This window comes from Stenella coeruleoalba (genome assembly GCF_951394435.1).
Source record: "Stenella coeruleoalba genome assembly, chromosome: 18".
NCBI classification, from domain to species: Eukaryota; Metazoa; Chordata; class Mammalia; order Artiodactyla; family Delphinidae; genus Stenella; species Stenella coeruleoalba.
The window spans coordinates 4,974,508-4,995,225 of NC_137164.1; the positions used below are offsets into that span (position 1 = coordinate 4,974,508).

At 40.9% G+C, this 20,718-nt stretch overlaps 1 protein-coding gene across 4 annotated transcripts in view; it reads right to left on the reverse strand.

Moving 5' to 3' along the window:
* LNX2 (ligand of numb-protein X 2) overlaps positions 1-20,718 on the reverse strand; it is a 98,318-nt gene that overhangs the window by 11,807 nt on the left and 65,793 nt on the right. For all 4 annotated transcript variants that reach the window (XM_079902956.1, XM_079902953.1, XM_079902955.1 and 1 more), the window contains 5 exons: positions 20,452-20,651; positions 14,933-15,301; positions 11,411-11,548; positions 7,863-8,040; positions 3,015-3,246 (listed from right to left, as the gene is read on the reverse strand). In XM_079902956.1, the coding sequence (XP_079759082.1) occupies positions 3,015-3,246; positions 7,863-8,040; positions 11,411-11,548; positions 14,933-15,301; positions 20,452-20,651 (1,117 nt within the window). The remainder of the gene's footprint in view (positions 1-3,014; positions 3,247-7,862; positions 8,041-11,410; positions 11,549-14,932; positions 15,302-20,451; positions 20,652-20,718) is intronic.

Sequence of the window (20,718 nt, forward strand, 5' to 3'; positions counted from 1 at the left end):
TCCTTCTTTAGGTTTGGGAGGTTTTCAGCCACAATTTTTTCAAATACATTTCGGTCCCCTTTTCTGTTTCTTCCCCTTCTGGAATTCCTATTATAAGTAGATTGGCCCACTTTATCCCATACGTCTCTTATATTGCTTTCATTATTTTTCGTTTGGTTTTCTGTCTGCTGTCCTGATTGGGTGATTTCCATTATTCTACCTTCCAGGTCACTTATTCGTTTTTCTGCCTTATTCATTCTGTTGTTCATTGCCTTTAGCTCAGCTTTCATCTCTGCAAATGAGTTTTCTTATTTTTCTTGGTTCCTCTTTACAGTTTCTGGCTCATTGTTACAGTACTCTGCATTTCTGTCCACAGCCTTTCTTCATTCCTTCAGTCTAATAGACACCCATTTCAACAAGGAGATAATGAAAGTACTGAAGAGGTCTGTTTCATTGTTTGTTCTTTCTGGGGAATTCTCTTGGTCATTTAATTGGGAGTGGTTCCTCTGCCTCTTCATGTTACTTACATTTCTTACATTGTATTTTTTATATTTAGTCATATATCTCTTACTCTGTGGCCTTGGAGCGCTATTTATATTTAGGGGCGTTGCTGTGTAGCGTGTGTGGGTTTAATATACTTGGTGCGAGGGTGGTTTTTAGTATGGATGCATGTCGCCTATTTCCTCAGCATGTGCTGATCATTATCCCCTTGACAGGGAGTGTGCTGATGCCTGGTCCTGGGATTCTGGGTGGTGGTGGCAGCTCAGCCTCACCCCTGGAGCACACAGTGGGAGTGGAGGTAGCTCATGACCACTCCTGTAGTCCAGGAGGGACGTGGCAGTGGCTTGTGACTGCTCCTGGCATCTGGGCAGGAGGCGGCTTGCTACTGCTCCTGGAGCCCGTGCAGGCAGTGTCCTGACCTCTGAGCACACACACAGGGGAAAAGGCTACAGTGCAAGGTCCTGCCCCTCCCCTTGTGCACCCAAACAATGGTGCCTGGCCTCTGAGGTGGCCCAGGCTTCCTCCATGTATACCCTCAGGTGCAGTCACAGTAGATGTCAGCCCCCCACCCCCCACGGCTGTTTCTGCACAGCCAACCCCAGTCCTCTCCCCAGGTCTGATCTCCAAAGGCCAAGTTCCAGCATCCACCTGTACGGGCAGACATGTGTCTCAGGCTGGGGAGTGCAGGGTGGTGGCACTGACCATCTGTGCAGTCTTCCCACTGCTCTGGCTGCCATAAAACCAGCTGCTGCGTTCTCCTCTGAGGTTCTGAAGCTCCCCTTCTGTCCTGGCTAATCTTCCCGCTGGTGAGGGGGCCTCCCAGGATGCAGGAACCTTTCCTCTTTCACAGCTCCCTCCCAGGGGCACAGGTCCTGTCCTGATTCCTGTCTCACTTTCTTTTTCTCTTTCTTTTGTCCTACCTGGTTATGTGAAGATTTTCTTGCCCTTTCAGCAGTCTGAGGTCTTCTGCCAGCATTCAGTAGATACTCTGTGAGAATTGTTCCACATGTAGATGTATTTGTGGGAGGTGGCGAGCTTCACGTCCTACTACTTCGCCATCTTGATCACTTATCCATTTTTCCGTCTCAGGATTGGCTATTTGGGGTCTTTTGTGTTTCCATACAAATTTTTAAATTTTTTTAGTTCTGTGAAAAATGCCATTGGTAATTTGATAGGGATTGCATCGACTCTGTAGATTGCCTTGTACTATCCTGTGCATTTCTCATCTAAAATCTTTGTTATTCTTCCTGGCACATCAGAAAATGCTCTGAACAAAGGAAGAGATACTGACCCCAAAACTAGCCTGGAATAACAAATAAGGAAAGCTACAAGAAGCATGGGGGTTTCTCCAGGACGCCGTTGGTCTCGGCCTGTGCAGCAGCGGAGTTGGGCACTTGGGCAGAACTGCTCAGCATGAGGGTACAACTTCACACACAAAGTTCTGGGCTGAGTGTTTAATAAGATCAGTTAGGTTCCTTCTGACAGCTGACACCTCACAACTTAGATGGCATGTCTGCAGGAGTTGAATAGGAACCATTTAAATCTATGTTGACTTTTTAATGGGGAAAAAAATCAGTTTTTAAACATATGAAGCAGTTAATCATCTCTGTCATGAAAAATCTCTCCACAGGGGCCCTAGAGTTCCCTGATTACAGTTTTATGCCCTCTTACTTTTTTTTCTTCTTCTTTTAACTGAGAGGACAAGTCAGCAAGTTAAATTAATAAATGAAATCCAATAGTATCCTTGCTTTTTGTGTTATTCTTCATCTGAAAGTACTTTATAAACCATATAGCACTGTATAAATGCTAGTTATTATAAATTTATTCCACATGAAGCTAGATGGCTCAGAAACGGGCATATTCTTATTGCTTAAAGAATCAGTCATTTTCATACCAGTGTAAAAGTCAAAACGTTTCATCATATTTCAGTTTCAGGATTCTTCTGTACAATAAGAATCTAAACTGAGTTGGAAACAAATGAAGATGGTAATTCACATCCTCTCTACCTCAATACCAAATTACACAACTACCACCTGGAGGTTCCAAAATGTCTCACGACCAGACACCGACCAACTACAGAATGTCCTGTCTGGTGAGCCGGTCATGAGCTGTGACCTCCTCCTAAAGGGGGTCAAGAGCAGTAACGCTTGAACACCAAGGGTGTGGCCTAAAGACTCTTATGTCCAATAAAAACTCAGTTTTACACTCCTTTGTAGGAAGAGTAGGGCTTTTAGAAATACTTCTGGGATAGGGAAAGGCCCCACACTTTGACCTATTTTTTCCAGTGAAAAAATGCACATAAGTCTAAGCATGTATCAGAGTGAATGTTGGTAAAGCTGTTCTAAGCAAGAGACTGACCACCCAATCTCATAGCTGGCCCACTGGGGAGCCTTTTGTAGGAATGAACAGAATAGCTTTATTTATTTTTGTAAACAGAGGTAAGTCTTTTCAGCTTCGTTCTTAATTTGCTGTGCTATACCCCAATGAAGATTGCAATTGCAATTTTCCATAAAACAACAGAAAAGCTGCAGTACCTGGGCAGCCCAAGCCACATGACCCATGACGGGGACCAGCTGGCATCATACTCATTCTCGCTGACAGTGCTGGGCTGCTCATCTGGGCCATGGGCGGCCTCCTCCACAACCTGCACCTCCAGTGCTTTCAGGGCCACCGTGGGCGACGTGGCGCTGGCCTTCAGCATAGCCACAGCCTCACTGTGACTTAAACTGGTCAAATCGATGCCATTGATATTCAACAAGATGTCACCTGTTCAAATAAGGGAGCAAGAAAAATGAGCCACCAAGTGATTACTTCCCTGTAAATCCTGTTATCTGTAAACTAATTAACAAAGGTTAGTTCCAAAAACTCAGATGACATAATAAGGGAAAAGACCATTTTTCTCTTTATAATTCTTAGAATACTGAGGAAAAATCCAATTCATGGACAACACTCCAAAACAATTCAAAAATTTTAAACAATTCAAAAATTTTAAATAATGTAATAATATGTAGGAAAAGGTTTGGCTCGAGGCTCTGGAATGCAGTTGGGGGTCCACATCATCAGCCCTGGTATAGCTGTGGACGGGCCCTGGGCACCTTCATTTCTCTTCTTACCCTTCCTTCCAATTAGAAAGTGATTTGATCTTTTGCTCTTAGAAGGGAATTTTTAATATATTCTACTTTATACTGATACGGTTTTATACATCTAGACAGCCCTACATAGTTCACTCAGCGCAATCATCTCAGTATGTAGAGAAGATACCCTTGGGCCTACACAAAGAAATGAAACTTGTGATTTGAACATGTCCTGCTTGAAGAAGAAAACTAGTCTTTGTTGCTCTGCCAAGTAATATAATAAAAAAGAGCAATGAGGCTCATATAAAAGGTTAGGAAGGAAAAGGATTAGTTTTATAGGAAGCACAAATGTTTGTACTAAGAAAGCCCACGGAAAATCCTCCCCCAATTCATCATTTTTCAGATTATTAAAGCAAAACATTCTCTTTGTAGAAAACTTCGAAAACATGAAATAACAAGAAGGAAATAAAATTACCTCAAATTCCACAACAGAACAAATAACTTTTAAAGGCCTTCTAGAGATACCATCCGTGCACCATTCAGTTAAAGTCTAATTTTATGGCTTTCTAGTCACAGAGGTGTACAGCCATCACGTCATTCTTAGAAAATTTTTATCACCACCCCCAAAACCCTGTACCCATTAGTAATCAGTTCCCTTTCCTGAGTCCTAAACAACTACTAATCTACTCTCCATCTCTATAGATTTGCCTTTTCTGGGTATTTCATATAAATGGAATCATGTGGTCTTTTCTGACTGGCTTCTTTTACTTAGCATGTTTCCAAGATTCATTTATATTGTACAATGTGTCAATATTTCATTCCTTTTTATGGCCAAATAATATTCCATTGTATGGATAAATCACAGTCTCTTCATCCATTCACCAGTAAATGGACATTTGGGATGTTTTTACTTTTTGGCTATTATGGAAAATACTGCTATAAACCTTCACGTACAAGTTTTTGTGTGAACATGCTTTCATTTCACTAGGAATGGAATTGCTGGGTCATGTGACAACTGTTTAACTTTCTGAAGAACTGCTAAACTGTTTTACAACACAGTTGTACTGTTTTACATTCTCTCTGGCAAATATATGAGAGTCTCGATTTCTTTACATCCTTGCCAAATGTTATTGTCTTTTTTTTCTATATTCATCCTAGCGATGAATTTGCATTTCCCAATAACTAATGTCACTGAGTATCTTTTCAAGTGATTATTGTCCATCTGTGTATTTTCTTGGGAGAAATGTCTATTCAGATCAGTTGCCCATTTTTAAATTGGGTTATTTGTCTTTTATTACTGAGCTATAAGGGTTCTGTAATCCCAAACTCCTAATTTATCCCTCCCCACCATGTTTCCCCTTCAGTAACTATAAGTTTGTTTTCAAAGTCTGAGTCTGTTTCTGTTTTGTAAATAAGTTGACTTGTATTTTTTTTAGATTCCCTATATAAGTTGATGTCATATGATATTTGCCTTTCTCTGTATGACTTCACTTAGTATGATGATCTCTAGGTCCATCCATGTTGCTGCAACTGGCACTATTTCGTCTTTTTAATGGCTGAGTAATATTCCATTGTAATATGTACCACATCTTCTTTATCCATTCATCTGTTGATGGACACTTAGGTTGCTTCCATGTGTTGGCTATTATAAATAGTGCTGATATGAATATCGGGGTGCACATATCTTTTCGAATTATGATGTTCTCCAAATACATGCCCAGGAATGGGATTGCAGGATATGGTAGCTCCATTTTTATTTTTTAAAGGAATCTCCATACTGTTATCCATAGTAGTTGTACCAATTTACATTCCCAACAACACTGTAGGGAGGGTTCCTTTTTCTCCACACCCTCTCCAGCATTTATTATTTGTAGACTTTTTGATGATGGGCATTCTGACTGGTGTGAGGTGATATCTAGTAATTAGTGACGTTGAGCATCTTTTCACATGCCTTTTGGCCATCTGTAGATTAACAGACCATAAGTGCGTGTATTTATTTCTGGGCTATCCTGTTCCGTTGATCTATATTTCTGTTTTTGTGCCAGTACCACACTGTTGTGATTACTGTAGCATTGTAGTATAGTTTGAGGTCAGGGAGCCTGTTTCCTCCAGCTCCATTTTTCTTTCTCAAGATTGCTTTAGCTATTCGGGGCATTTTGTGTTTTCATACAAATTTTAAAATTTACTGTTCTGTGAAAAATGCCATTGGTAATCTGATAGGAATTGCACTGAATCTGTTGATTGCCTTGGGTAGTACAGTCACTTTGACAGTATTGATTCTTCTGATCCAAGGACATGGTATATCTTTCCATCTGTCTCATCCTTGATTTCTTTCATCAGTGTCTTATTTTTCAGAGTGCAGGTCTTTTGCCTCCTTAGGTAGGTTTATTCTTGGGTATTTTTATTCTTTTTGATGGAGTGGTAATTGGGATTGTTTCCTTAATTCCTCTTTTTGATCTTTCACTGTTAGTGTATAGAAATGCAGCAGATTTCTGTGTATTAATTTTGTGTGCTGCTACTTTATCGCATTCATTGGTGAGCTGTAGTAGTTTTCTGGTAGCACGTTTAGGCTTTTCTGTGTATAGTGTCATGTCGTCTGCAAACAATGACAGTTTCACTTCTTTTCCAATTTGGATTCCTTTTATTTCCTTTTCTCCTCTTGATTGCTGTGGCTAGGGCTTTCAAAACTATGTTGAGTAAAAGTGGCGAGAGTGGACATCCTTGTCTTGTTCCTGATCTTAGAGGAAATGCTTTCAGCTTTTCACCATTGAGTATGATGTTAGCTGTGGGTTTGTCATATATGGCCTTTATGATGTTGAGGTAGGTTCCCTCCGTGCCCACTTTCTGGAGAGTTTTTATCATAAATGGATGTTGAATTCTGTCAAAAGCTTTTTCTGCATCTATTGAGATGATCATATGATTTTTATCCTTCAATTTGTTAATGTGGTGTATCACACAGATTGATTTGTGGACACTGAAAAATCCTTCCACCCCTGGGATAAATCCCACTTGATCATGGTGTATGATCCTTTTAATGTACTGTTGGATTCAGTTCGCTAGTATTTCGTTGAGGATTTTTGAGTCTATGTTCATCAGTGATATTGGCCTGTAATTTTCCTTTTTTGTGGTATCTTTGTCTGATTTTGGTATCAGGGTGATGGTGGCTTCACAGAATGCAATTTTTTGTAATAGTTTTGGAAGGATAGGTGTTAACTCTTGTCTAAATGTTTGATAGAATGCTCCTATGAAGCCATCTGGTCCTGGACTTTTGTTTATTGGGAGTTTTTTAATGACAGATACAATTTCAGTACTTGTAATTGGTCTGTTCATTTTTTTATATCTTCCTGGTTTAGTCTTGGGAGATTGCACCTTTCCTAAGAATTTGTCCATTTCTTCTAGGTTGTCCCTTATTGCCACAGAGTTGCTTGTAGTAGTCTCTACGGTCCTTTATATTTCTGTTGTGTTGGTTGTGGCTTCTCCTTTTTTCATTTCTAATTTTATTGATTTAGACCCTCTCCCTTTTTTTCTTGAGTCTGGCTAAAGGTTTATCAATTTTGTTCATCTTTTCAAAGAACCAGCTTTTAGTTTCATTGATTGTTTCTATGTCTTTATTGCTTGTTTTTGGTGTCATATCTATGATAACCATTGATTAATCTGTTGCATAAGCCAAGGCCATGAGGGTTTACACTTGATTTTCTTCTAAAAGTTTTAGCTCTTACATTTAGGTCTTGGATCAGTTAATTTTTGTGTATGACTTCATTTTTGGAGAAATAGCTTTCAAGACTCACTTTTCCATATGAACCAAGTGTATGGAGAATGCTACTGTTACCACTACCACCCCCACCCACACAAATTATATAGTATCAATCAATGGGGGTTGTGAAATTGTGAATGAATTAATCCCTAAAAACCACTCCTTTTTATTAAGTTTGTCTCTGCTCCACCTCTTCTGTGATCCTCCTCCCACCCAGACACCTTTTTAATAAGCAACAAGTGTATTTCAGTGAGATGATCCTTCAAAGTATCTGGTCTACCATGCTGGAAGCATAAATCTCTTAGAGGGTCTTTTCCAACATAAAATAATCCAACAGTCAGAGTAACTGTTAGAAAGATTATTAAGCTTCAGCAATCTCCCTTTATGTTAGGCATTTTTCTAACCTTATATAGAGAGGCTTTATGCTTCCATTATGTACAGGACATTTTAAAGGATTTTAAAAAGCCATGTTTAATAGGAAACTTTGTAGACATTATTTTTAAAAATGTGAGTTGACTTTGGGAGATGTGAAACTGTACAAGATCCTAGCTTACCTCTCTTGATTCTGCCATCACGTGCAAGGCAGCCATGAGGTGGCACACTGGTCACAAAGATGGGCAGTTCCCCACTTTTACTTCCTCGGCCCCCAGCTACTGTCATTCCAAGGGACTCGTGTGGTTCCTTCTTTATAGTAATGTGTTTTTCTTGGCATGTAACACACTGGGCAAGATCCTGAACATGAGAGGAAAACTTTATTGGATAATGAATAATATATATAGTTGAAGTAATGACAGCTAAAGTAAAGACATAACGTGGCAATTTTAAAGTCATTAAAAAAAAATCACTATAGAACCGAAAGCAATACACAGTTCTTCAGAGGCCCATGAGCCCTGTGGCTCACAATGGCAAACTTTGGACTACTGTATTTTCACAGGACTATAGATGGAACTGAAAAGCTCAGGACTGTTGACATAGGGGAAGTCAAAGTAAAATAAGCATATCATTTGTATAATTACCTCCAGCTCCCAAATATAAAAGTAAATAATGCATTTGAATTTTAACATTCCGAAGAGAAGCCAATTAATTTTACTTCCACTTTTCTCCTATATTCTTTGAGAGAAAAGTTGACATAGTATAAAAGTGTGGATTTTACTAACTGCCAGAAAAAAGCTACAGAGCTCTCTTCTGATTCTGACTAACAAGGGTTATCAGAGCACTCGATCGTGAAGCAGGTGCAAATCTACCTTCAAAATTTGTGAAAAGATAAAAGGATATGAAATAATTGAATTTTTGAAGTTAATCACAGGGAAATCCCCAGCAAACTATATTCTCAGGGAAAAGCTATTTTTACTGACATTTGTTACTGTTACCTATTACTGAGATACTCCTGGAAGAAAAGGAGAATCTAAAATACCACTTTTCTGAATTAGAATTCAACAAAATCAAGGTGTACATATGCAATACGAATATTAAAATAACACTTATCGAAGGCTTAACTATGTGCAAAAAGCTCACAGCTTTACATGCGTCATTTCATTAATCTTCACGGTGGTCCTGAAAAGTAAGTACTGTTATTGGCCCCATTTTGTGGATGAGGAAACAACTTAGAGAGGTCATGTAACTGGCCCCAAATCATACAACTGTAAGTTCCTGCATAGGGCTTTGAGGGGTGCAAATATCCAAACATACGCTTTGCATATGTGCACATATGCACACATACTGTTTATATGTCCCCACACCACATGGTTACTGTCCTGTTAAGTGTAACAGTGGAAGCTAACGTCTCAAAAGGTTTCCAACATTTGTCAGCTCTGAGAAAATGTAGATAATAACATTATTAACAATATCAACAATAGAAATATGAGTTACCTTTACGGAATTATAACATTCCTTAGTGACATTATTTGAAAGTGTTGACAATCTGTGACTCAGGCCTTGGAACTGCAGGCCCGTCTCCCTTTCTCTGGTCCTGGAATCCATGTACTCTTGAAATTTTATTAAGGGAACCACCTGCAATAACAGCCTGGTGTTTCTAGAGAATGTTACGACCTAGTAGAAAACTTGGAAATGTCCTAAGGCAGTCTCCTGTTTAAAGGTATGAAATCTATCTTAGTATCCTTCAAAATTGGGCAAAACCCACTTGATTATGAAGACAACTCATGTAAACTCAGTCTTGAGTATATTTATAAGCAATTTTGGCTTGCAGGTATTTAATCAGTTAAAGGTGGTTGTTTTATTCCTCTAGATGGCTCAGATATATATATACATTATTTTTTCCTCAGGAACCAAACCAGACTTCAAAGATTATACTCAGAATACTTCAAGGAAAGTTCTAAATCATACAAATGTTTATCTAAGCAGCTACCTAAGAGGCCTAGTAGCAGGCTAATGTATACTGTAATTTTCAATGATGATTATAATCATCTGAACACGTTTTCTGGTGAATCTGTTTATTTTCCCTAGGAGACCCTTATTTTTCTAAATCAGGATTTTATATAACAAATGCAGTATATTAGTAGCAAATAGCTAACACTTAAAAGTACATTTCATGTGGCCGTTCTAACCAATAAGAGTTGCAGAGCACACAGAATAAGAATAAATTCAGCATTACTATTTAAAACGTTGTCACAGAAAGTTAAAGACAATAAGAGCAGCAGAGCTGAGAGAAGAATATGTTCCCCAAATAAGCAGAGTTCTCTATATGAACGTTGGGATGACTAAGTACAGTTTTAAAAATTGTCTTAAAAATCATGTCATAGACACTCATGTTCAAATTACTGTAAAATTCAGTGACATAAAAGGGTCAATAATCAATTTTTGCCTTATATTATAATTTTAGGAATATATATGTAATGCATAAAGGACAAGCCATATGAAACTATTCAAAACTCCAAAACAATAACTCCTTTTTCATAGTCATCATCATGAAGGCAATATTATAGGTTTCCTTCATACTTTCAGTTTCAGTTCAGAAATGAGAACAAGTCTGTGGTTACGTTTTCTTAAAAATATTAACTAAACCAAAGACCAGTGACAAGTCTCCACTTGAGCTCTGAAAACCAGATAAACCTGATGGGCGAAAAGTACTTGTGCCTTTAAGGGATGCTTTCTTAGGGTACCTGTGACATTCCAAAGGTAAGTATTCTCTCAAATACTGTACTTACATTAAGAAGTCATTTTAGCACACAGGGAACTTCCTGTGGTTTTAAGCAGACCAACAGATGTTTTTGTTTAGTAACTTATAATTTTACTTAAAGAGAAGGACTTTGGAAGCTCATATTTAGCTTATATTTTCACATAGTTGAGTAAACATCATTTTAAAAACCCCAGCCTGGGACATCCATGGTGGTCCAGTGGTTAAGACTCCCCAGCCTACCAGAAAGTGGTAGGTAGGAAAGTGGTTAAGAAACCCCAGCCTACCAGAAAGTGAGTTCAAATGAAGGAAACAATATCAAGAATGAACTACCAAAAAAAAGAAGAATGAACTACCACCCTTTTTAAATTTCTGCAACTAAAGTGAGACAGTATCAAGATTCTCAGCACAGGTAAATGACCTTGGTATATATTATAAAACCGGTAAAATACTGAAGAAGCAGGGAAAATCCTCAACATACAGGAATTTTAAAATATTTAGGGTAGTCTTCCTATACTATTCATATAACAAAAAATACGCTATACATGTAGCTATCGAAGTTTATGAGTTATATGTTTAATATGCACATATCTAATTCTGTTGTAGGCAAGCTATCCAGTTGCTAAGTACAGGCTGTCAATCATTGTCTTCACTATGCTTTTTCAGTTACATAACCAACTGTCACATTTAAATGAGTAAGCCGAGATAAACCCCACTTTCAAGCAGAACTAAACAAACCGAAGATTTTTCTGGACAGTCAAACATTTCTCATCAATCACCTGGCAGAGGGTCCTTCCCCACCAAGAAACTCTACTGGTTGAGGGACTGAGACAATGCAGTCACTCTCCAAGGCAGCAAAACACATTGCACATCCCAAACACCTAGTGTACTTTCTCCAACATCTTCCCAGCTTGTAATGATCATCCTTTGAGGGTGGATGAATTAAGAACCACAAACAAGGCACCTTACCTTATGTGAGCTGGGTCTGTTGTAAGGCAGCGGCTGTGTGTGGTGCTGGCTGCTCTGAGTTCCCGCTTCTCGGACAGCGTTTCCAGGCTGGGGTTTCCCTGGTCTAGCAATTGTTAAATTCACCCTCTCACCACTAGCCTGGAGAAAACACACAGACACGACTGCCAGTCATTAAAAAGATGCTTCTCATTTCACAAAGCACAGGCACTCCTCACCGAGCCAGTGCCTTGCCTGGGGGGGACTGCAGGCACCCGGTGGTCGGAGAAGGGAGCTCTTCTCGTGAGCTCATGTTTTAAGACGTCTGCAGCTGAGACGCATGTGCACGGCTCTTGGACAGACTCTCCCCAAGCCCGCTTCCACAACAACCCAGGCAAAGCAAACTGCCCTTGTTCTTTCCCCATGATTTCCTGAAGGGTAACTTTCTTCTGATACTTCTCTGCCCCTTCAAGGTTGGCCTTGGCGTTGTGAGGGAGAGAGCAAAGGAAAGAATAAAAGAGGAAGAACTGATTCGAAACCTGATTAAAATCCACTGCGACTTTACAAATAAATTCCATGGGGGCTATTTTGGAAGTAATCATCAGTGAAACTATGCACAGCTTTGTTTCTGTTTGCTATAAGTTTGAGTCAAAAATAGGACATCAGCTTAAATAATCCTGGAAAGAATGATTCTAGAGATCCTGTATAAGATTGTATTTATATAAACATTGCACACACACCTGTTAATTATCGTATTAGAGGTTTGTGACTGTCATTTTAAATTTAGAGGCCCATTATCTATATCCATATATATTTTAAACGTAGATGTACATCTATTTTTAAAAGTTATTTTATCTTTGCTTTTAAAGTACAGGCCTGATTTATTTGAAGGTGACTCTTGGTCATGACCACAATTCCCAATTGCATTATTACTCCTATGGGAAATTATGATGGCCTGCTTTCAAGGAATTGTGGTAGAAAGTGGGGACCTCCCCCATGATTACAGTCAGTAATGTTAAGAAATCACTATTTTCAGTTCTTTCCCCAAGTATTATTGAGATAAATTGACATATATCACTGTATTATTTTTAGTTTTTAAACTGGAGAATAAGTGTTAATTTTTATGTCCACCTAAAAAACATTTGCTTATTCAAGCATTTTATTCCACTAAATTTCAAACAAGTTTCTCAAAATAACTGAAAGAAAATCAATACGTGGCCAGATTCCCAAAGCACAGAGTCTGGGTACTTGATCTAAGGGGTAAATACAGAGTAGAATCCTGATGTTGAAAATTCTCACACTTCACATCATGTGATTGCACGGCGTGAAGTGGCGAGACGCTCCATCTGTGACTTGACTTCAATGTACATGTACAGAATTAGTTTCATTACTGCTTACTGCCTCATAACCACCAAATACTCTAATTAGTATTTCAACTTTCACTGGAAAACCCCTGCATATGCAAAACCTATTATTAATAGAAACAAATCCTTAATCATTCTAGATTTTTTGAAAGACAAAATTCTGTGCATGTGATGGAAGTGGGCATTTAGGACTTTAATGATGGACCAACATTTGGGTTTAGGCTGACTTTAAACAGATTGCACATCTAATATGTCAGGGATTCAAACACAGCAAAAAAAGTTCTGTTAAATTCAAGATTTTTAAAAATGCAAGATGTTCAAATAACAATACGCTTAAGTCATAGTTGAGTAGTACACTCTGATGCTGGGAGTATAAATTGGTATGATCTGATCTTTCTGGAGGGAAGTTTAGCAAAATGTCTTAAAATGAAAACAAAACATGAAAGTCTATCAATAGGGGAACACTGAATCAGCTAGTAAAGATCATGATGGGGTTCTACACTTTCATGGTGAGAAGTTCACAACATACTGCTGACAAAGTTGCAAACTCAGAATTTACAAGATAAGCACGTGTGTAAGTATTGTGTAAATTTGTATCTATCTGTGGACATACACACTCAAAAGTTTGTAAGGATGTCCTCCAAACACTTAACATTGATACAGCTTGGGGTGTTTAGACTGGATTTGATTGTAACTTCTTTTCAGTATTTTATCTTCAGTGTGCTCCTTTTTAGACATGCAATGTGTTATTTTTATAATCCTCAATAAGACTTCATTTTTTTTCAAAAAGAAGTTGAGCAACTTGAGTTTTCTATAGTCTGGGAAAAATCACAGCACAAAATATGCAACTATTTGCATTATAAAAATCCAAATAAAATATATTATGAAAAATTTTAAATGTGTTTTCTACCTGTGTAACTATATTTTCTACATTTTGGTTAGAAATCTAGTAAGGACCATCTATTTAGGAATTAGTGTACTGTAACATTGCCTGAAATATATACAGGCAATATATTTCTCTCTTCCTTTCCATCTTACTGATCGGACTTCTCACTTCAGAAAGTCCACTCGACTTGCCTATTTCTGTTAACAAATCCCCAAAATGGATTAACTTTCTTCTTCTCCCCCTGCCCCCCGCAAGATGAACTTGATCTCAGCAGTGCAGCGGCTGGCGTGATCCACAAAGCTCCTGGTGCCCCGAATGCTGCCTCTGATTTGAGGGGATTTCAAGGCATTCAATTTTTTTAAGCCTCGAGTCTATGAAATAAAACCAATACCTGAACCGCTTCTCAATGCAATATGGCTGTGAGCGTGTGTGTGTGTTTCCTTAAGGCTATATTGAACCAAAAAGTGGGAGAAAAGGCAGTAGGTTAAAGGGGAGTGAGACGTGGGTTTTCTTAGTGTTAACATCTCATTGTTATTTGATTCTATGTATATATATATACCTATTTTCGTGACTATCAACCGACCTTAATTCCAAAAGTTCGGTTATATTAACTAATGCATGGTTTCCACTGGTAGTGTGTGTGGTGCTCGCTTAAACGCTCCCATTTTGCTTCACCCTCGTACAAGGCTGCAGGAGACAGCCACGTTAAACGCCACAGCACGCTGCAGAGCCTAAAGATCTTCTCGGATGGTTTTAATGTATCTGCTTTGATGCTCTTACTAAAAACATGTTTTTTCTCTAATCATGACTACCTCCAGAGATACTGTGAGGACAATATTATGTGTTTGAAATGCTCTGAATTCCTTTAAAAAAAAAGGCACTATAGAAATAAGTTGCTCTGAATAAAAAGTGATTTTCCCCCTCATTTTCATGGATTGTGCAGTAAAGGTGAGAGGTGAGTGAAGACACCAGGTGAGCTACACCCTCGGTGACCACAGCTCCTTGGGGGTCTCACCTTCTCCCTTGTGAAGTGTGGACACTGCCATCTGCCACGTGAAACCGTAGGGCCTTTCCTCCAGAAACAGCCCGCCTACAAGTTCATGGGTGTGCACACCAGAAGGGAGTCACCTGGGCTGAGCTTAGACTGGTGTGGACTGTGAAGAATTAGGTAGCTGTGCTCGACTGTCCAGCGAAGTCTCAAGCACCCCCTGGATCCCTGTGTCCCCTGCTAGTGAGAACCAAGGCTGCGCGACGGCAGGAAGGCTGAGGGCCTGGAGCGGGCGCGAGGGGGCTCACCTGGATGATCTGGGCAGCCAGCTCGGGTGTCCCGTGCTTCAGGTCGTGGCCGTTGACGGCCAGCACCCGGTCGTTGCCGCTCAGCCTACCGTCCTGCGCCGCCAGCCCGCCTTCCAGCAGGTCGAGGACGAAGACGCCCGGCTCGTCGGTCCTTCGGACGAGTTTGATGCCGAGCTGTTCGGCAGAGTCCCGTTTGTGAAGAACCACCTGGAAAACCTCTTCCGGGGGTGAGCCGCCCACGGGGCGGCTGTGCGCGCGGCCGCCGCAGCGTCTCTCCCGGAGCACAGTGAGGTGCAGCGTGCTGCAGGGCTGCGACAGCACGGCGCGGGCGTGGTTGTGGGACACGCTGCTGATGTTGTGGTGGTTGACCTGGAAAAGAGGGTGACGGCCGAAGCGTGACAATCTTTTATCCTCCCAGCTTGTAGCAATGTTCATATAAGGGTTCCGAAGGAAACTGACGTTGTGAAAATGATACACAATCGTTACTTACAAAGACAAGCACTCCAAAGACATTTTAAAACGTACAGCGTTCCTAAAATTAACTTACAGTGACTAGCATTAAGTAGAGAATAGTCGTCAAGATCACAGGCTTTAATGATAGTCTTGAATGAGGGTCCTTGGTTCTGCCGTATAACTGGATAACCTCGGGCAAATTACAGAACTTGTTTCCTCACCTGTAAAACGTGTTTACCATCCACTTCACAGGGTCAGGAAGTGCACGACTAGACAACATCAGACAGGGCAAGTGCTCATGAAAGACTAGTTCTAGTGGGACAGAAACTGAAGTGCTACTGGATTACAAAGTTACTTTTCCAAAATGAAATACACTTAAGCTAGAGAAAACAGTTTTAAGGAAAGTGGTGCACTCAAGTATACAGCCTTATATTAGATGAGTGACTTTTACTTTAAAGAAGAGCCGATAATCATAATTCCACTAATTATCTGGCACACAAGTGTAACATATCTTATAAAATAAGCATAATTTAATACAGAACATTTACTTATTAAACTTTATAACCTTGAAATAAGTACAGTGACTGATCCTTGGACCTGTAACGTCACTGAGAAAATATACCCACCTTCAGTTATTTTACCTAGTTAGAGGAATTAGCACAGTTCTTGGTATTTATCACAGTGAGAGCTCCTCTGAATCTGCCTGAGGTGAAAGTGAGGGGGAACCAGCGCTCTGAACACCGGTTATGTGACAGGCTCTGGGTGAGGTGTGAGGTTAAATTTTTTTCACATGAAATCTATGTGAAGCAAGACCTCCCCCCTTTCTGTTAATCTAGGGTTGATAGTTTTGAACACTGTTAACTTGAATTTTGTTCATTTTGGCCTGTTGGCATCTTTAAAAATTCAGCCATCAAATTCATAGATGGCATACACAAAGTTGCTATTCTCCCAAGTCTGCAACATCTATGCATTTGGTAGCCATCCAAGCCCTCAATAAAAACACTGAATACGGGGTCAAGTAGAGAATTAAGGCAGTTTCTAAAAAAACTAGCCTGACACGAATCCATTAATCAAAAACCATCATTTCTGGCTACTCAGCTAAGAGCTACCTATCTCTAGGCTCACAGCTTTCCGTCTTATATTCAGGTATATCACAAATGACTTTACGAAATATCTGGCTGAAATCCAGCCATAGCCGTGTGCAACCATGCAGCCTCACAGTATCCTTGGGAAGTAGGTGTGGAATATCCCACAGCTGGAAGATTTTTTCCTTCATGAATGTGTGGTGGCTGGCAAAAGGCAGAGAAAGCAGAGACCAGATAAAATACTGTCTCCAGGCTTCGTAAAAATAGCACCAGCAATAGTAAACTCTACCACTTCGGCTAAATGTGTTTTGTACCAATGCAATGAACATATGGCTGCAATTATTTTCCTTCAAAACTGAACATGCCTCAGTCACTGATGATGGATCAAACTGAAAATACTTCAAAAGTTATATTATCTTTAATAGTGACACTGATGTAATTTATAACTAATTTTTTTCTTCAAACTGCTCAAAAGGCTGCATCACAAAAGGCCTTGAAGGTTATATGGGTCTCCTCTTCCAAGAGGCTATTTAGTAGAATAAGGGGGGGGGGGGGGGGTGTGTGTGTGTGTGTGTGTGTGTGTGTGTGTGTGTGTGTGTGTGTGTCTCCTCTTCCAAGAGGCTATTTAGTAGAATAAGGGGTGTGTGTGTGTGTGTGTGTGATGCGGGGAGACCGAAGCCACACCCTGTCACTGCACACAGTTTGCTGAAATAGAAGCACAAGCAGCTTGACAGCTCTTTGCTCTATAAATAAACCGTCTTTCCCACTCCTGGGGATTTTCAGATGGGCTCACTGTATTATTTATGTATCTTATACAGAGTTGGACCAGGTAGTAAAAAAATTCCAAGCAGCCTTATTTCCCAGCGTTTACTTTTGAATGACCATAAATACTCCACATTTGGGCAAGGGGCGTGGCTTTACTTACTGGCTCCAGCATACCAGTCAGAGGCCGAGCAGAAGTCAGGGCCCACAGTAGGAGAGATCCTTTTGAATCCATTAACCAGGTTATGTGTTCTTACTTTTCTTACCAATTTGAATCATTCAACTGGACTTATTAAGATGATCATTACTAGAGATATTAATATGTGTGCCTCTGTAAACAATAATAGTGCCTTGGAATTTCTACAATGTAAATTTATAGCTATGAGTTAATTTCCAAAAATGCAGTCAATAATTTCAGATAACTAATTTTACTTGAGTTGTAAGGATTCAATTATATTACTAAACACAATTCTCTAAAATAGAAGAGTAAAAGGCCCGCTGCTGAAATATATTAGCAAATAAAGCCTGAAAAACAATTTAACCTCAATGGTATTCAAAGAAATGCAGATAAAAACAAAGCATTTGGGGCTTCCCTGGTGGCGCAGTGGTTGGGAGTCAGTCTGCCGATGCAGGGGACGCAGGTTCGTGCCCTGTCCAGGAAGATCCCACATGCCGCGGAGCGGCTGGGCCTGTGAGCCATGGCCGCTGAGCCTGCGCGTCCGGAGCCTGTGCTCCGCAACGGGAGAGGCCACAACAGTGAGAGGCCTGCGTACCGCAAAAAAACAAAACAAAAAAACCCAAAGCATTTGTTTTTACCTTTAGAATTTAGGAAAAGAATGAGAAATATATACAAATGTTAATACCCAATGCTAGTACATCACTGGTAGCAAAAAAGAAAACACAAAAATGAATGCACACTTATTAATAGAGAGGCTGGAAGTGGGAGAAAATGGGAGAGAGAAAGAACGCTGTACGAGCTGCAGACAGGAGCCACCGGGCTCTCCTGGTCTGGGCCACCCGGGTGTCAAAATGTCAGGGCGGCCAGCAGACTCGGACTGCGAGCTGGGAAGTCGGGAACACAGGGAAGGTTTTGCCAGCCTGGCACAGCCAGAGTACTAATGTCACAAAATGACAGCAAATACAGCATACAGTAAATAGCTATCTTTTACTAGTAAACACAGTGAAGAGCTAGCTACGGTATGATCAGGAAGCTGATTTTATATAAGCGGGACTGGTTACACTTCCTGTACCCCCTACTTCTTCTTAGTATTTAGTAAGAAACAAAACCTTGCTAGAAAGCTCAGTCTGTGTCAGCCTTGCTAAGGGCAATGAAGGAAGGGTTTGGGGCCTGAGTGTGTTAAAGTGGGAATAACACACCGTGAGGGGCAGCGTGCAAGTGGGAGTGGAAAAATTCCTAGAGGGTCCAAGTTTTGTTTTAATAAAGGAGATGGCTATTCCCGACAGGATGTTATAGCCAAGTCCACTCTTTTACTGATTCAGCAAGTATTTCCTGTGCTTATGACATGCACAGCACTATGAGAAATCTGTATCACAACTGGTACTGTTAGGGTGGCTGCAATCACCACACAAAGCCAAGCCCATTTGAATAGTTCACTGTGATTACACGCCAAGAGCTGAAGAGTAAAGCAGTGAACACTGTCAGTAATTCAAGTAAGGAGGGGTCAGAACGGGCGAGAAGGGCTGAGCAAAGCTCTTAAGGATGAAGGTGGACAAGCCAGCACGGTGGGACAGCCTGGAATCGGGAGTGAGGTGGCGGCAAGAAGACTGCCATGTCTGGCTTTTCCACTGGATTATAAATTCCATGAGGACTGGGGGAGTACCTTGCTCTTAGTTGCATTCTCAGTGGCTAGTACAGTGCCTAGAACATTACCACTGCTATGCGTGAAACAAAAAGGAAGGGTTAAGATGAAGATGACAGGCTGTGCAAGAGACCACAGAGGACCGTGAATATGAATCAGTCTGGGTGTGACGCTCTAGTCACATTTTCCCAAGGAAAGCAGAGTTACAGATATATTAAGCTGGCAGTGATTTTGTCGGATTGAAGAGCGGAGAGCTGGGCGGCAGGGACGTCTGGTGGGGTGTGTACAGAGTTAGACACAGCAGTGGGGGCCTGGACTGAAGAGGGAGCAGGGAAAGGGGGAATGAGGGGTGGGTGTCAACACATCATGGTGAGGACCAAACAACGAAGGAGGGAGGAGTCCTGGAGCTTGGGTTCCTAGAAGATAGTTTTCCTTGTATTTCTTCTCTCTCCTTCTGGAGGTTACTATTTCTTTTAGCTTCAACTATCATCTACACTTGTATGACTCAAATACCCAGGCCAGTAGCCACAGAAGTCCAGTCCCATACAGAAGAATCCTCCCCTCCTTCTCCCCTCAGCCCCACGTGCCCTCTAAGAAAACAACACCTTGTCCCAAGCTAGTTCTTTTCGGGGAATAGCTGTTTTTTCTTAAATGTCATCTTCTGACAGAGAAGGTGAGGGTAGCACCAAGGGTTAAAGGGTGGAGTGCACACTAGGGAGCCAAGGAGACAGGCATGGTTTCTGAATTCCGGCTTAAATCCCATGGTATAAATTGTAACTAACCAGTGCTGCACGGTCTGTCTTTTACAGACGGTCGTAATCAGTGTAGTAGAGGAAGGTAAACTAGACAATGCAGGTGATGGGTGGATGAGAACACTGGATCTGGGATCAGAGGATGTCAGCATGGGTGGGACAGCTCTGAACCAGCCAGCCCTGCAGACCAAGCCGGGAAGAGCCCAGCCGGCCCCAAGAGCCCAAGCACTGCAAGCACAGCCACATGCGGGACTGGAAATAAAGTAGGGAGAAAAACTACATTCCATGCATATGGGGAAACAGAAGAAATTACAGATAAATTCTGACTTCTTTTGCATATAATAGCAGTAAAACTAACCTATATACAACTCAAGTTCCACAGTACCACAATGTTCTTTTTTTTTTTTTTTGCGGTATGCGGGCCTCTCACTGTTGTGGCCTCTCCCGTTGCGAAGCGGCCACAGCTCACGGGCCCAGCCGCTCCGCGGCATGTGGGATCCTCCTGGACTGGGGCCCGAACCCGCGTCCCCTGCATTGGCAGGCGGACTCTCAACCACTGCGCCACCAGGGAAGCCCACAATGTTCTGTTTTAAACTTATGAATAAGAACAAAAGAGCGCAAGTTAACACAGTAATTAAAACGGATACCTGAAGAATCTGGTCTCCAGCAAGAAGTCTCCCATCTCTGGCGATTATCCCATCCCGGTAGACTTCCTGGATAACAATGTTAATCAGTGGCGTTTCATTGCCACCCACAATGCTAATTCCTAGCTGAATATAAGGATTAGACCGGTGAATTTCAATTGTGGTGATTTCGCCTTCTGGTAAACTAAGTGGCTGCTGTGTGGCTGCCAAGTTAGAAATGAGAGAGAGAAATAGATGGAAAGAGAAACATTTTATATTTTGGTTATCATC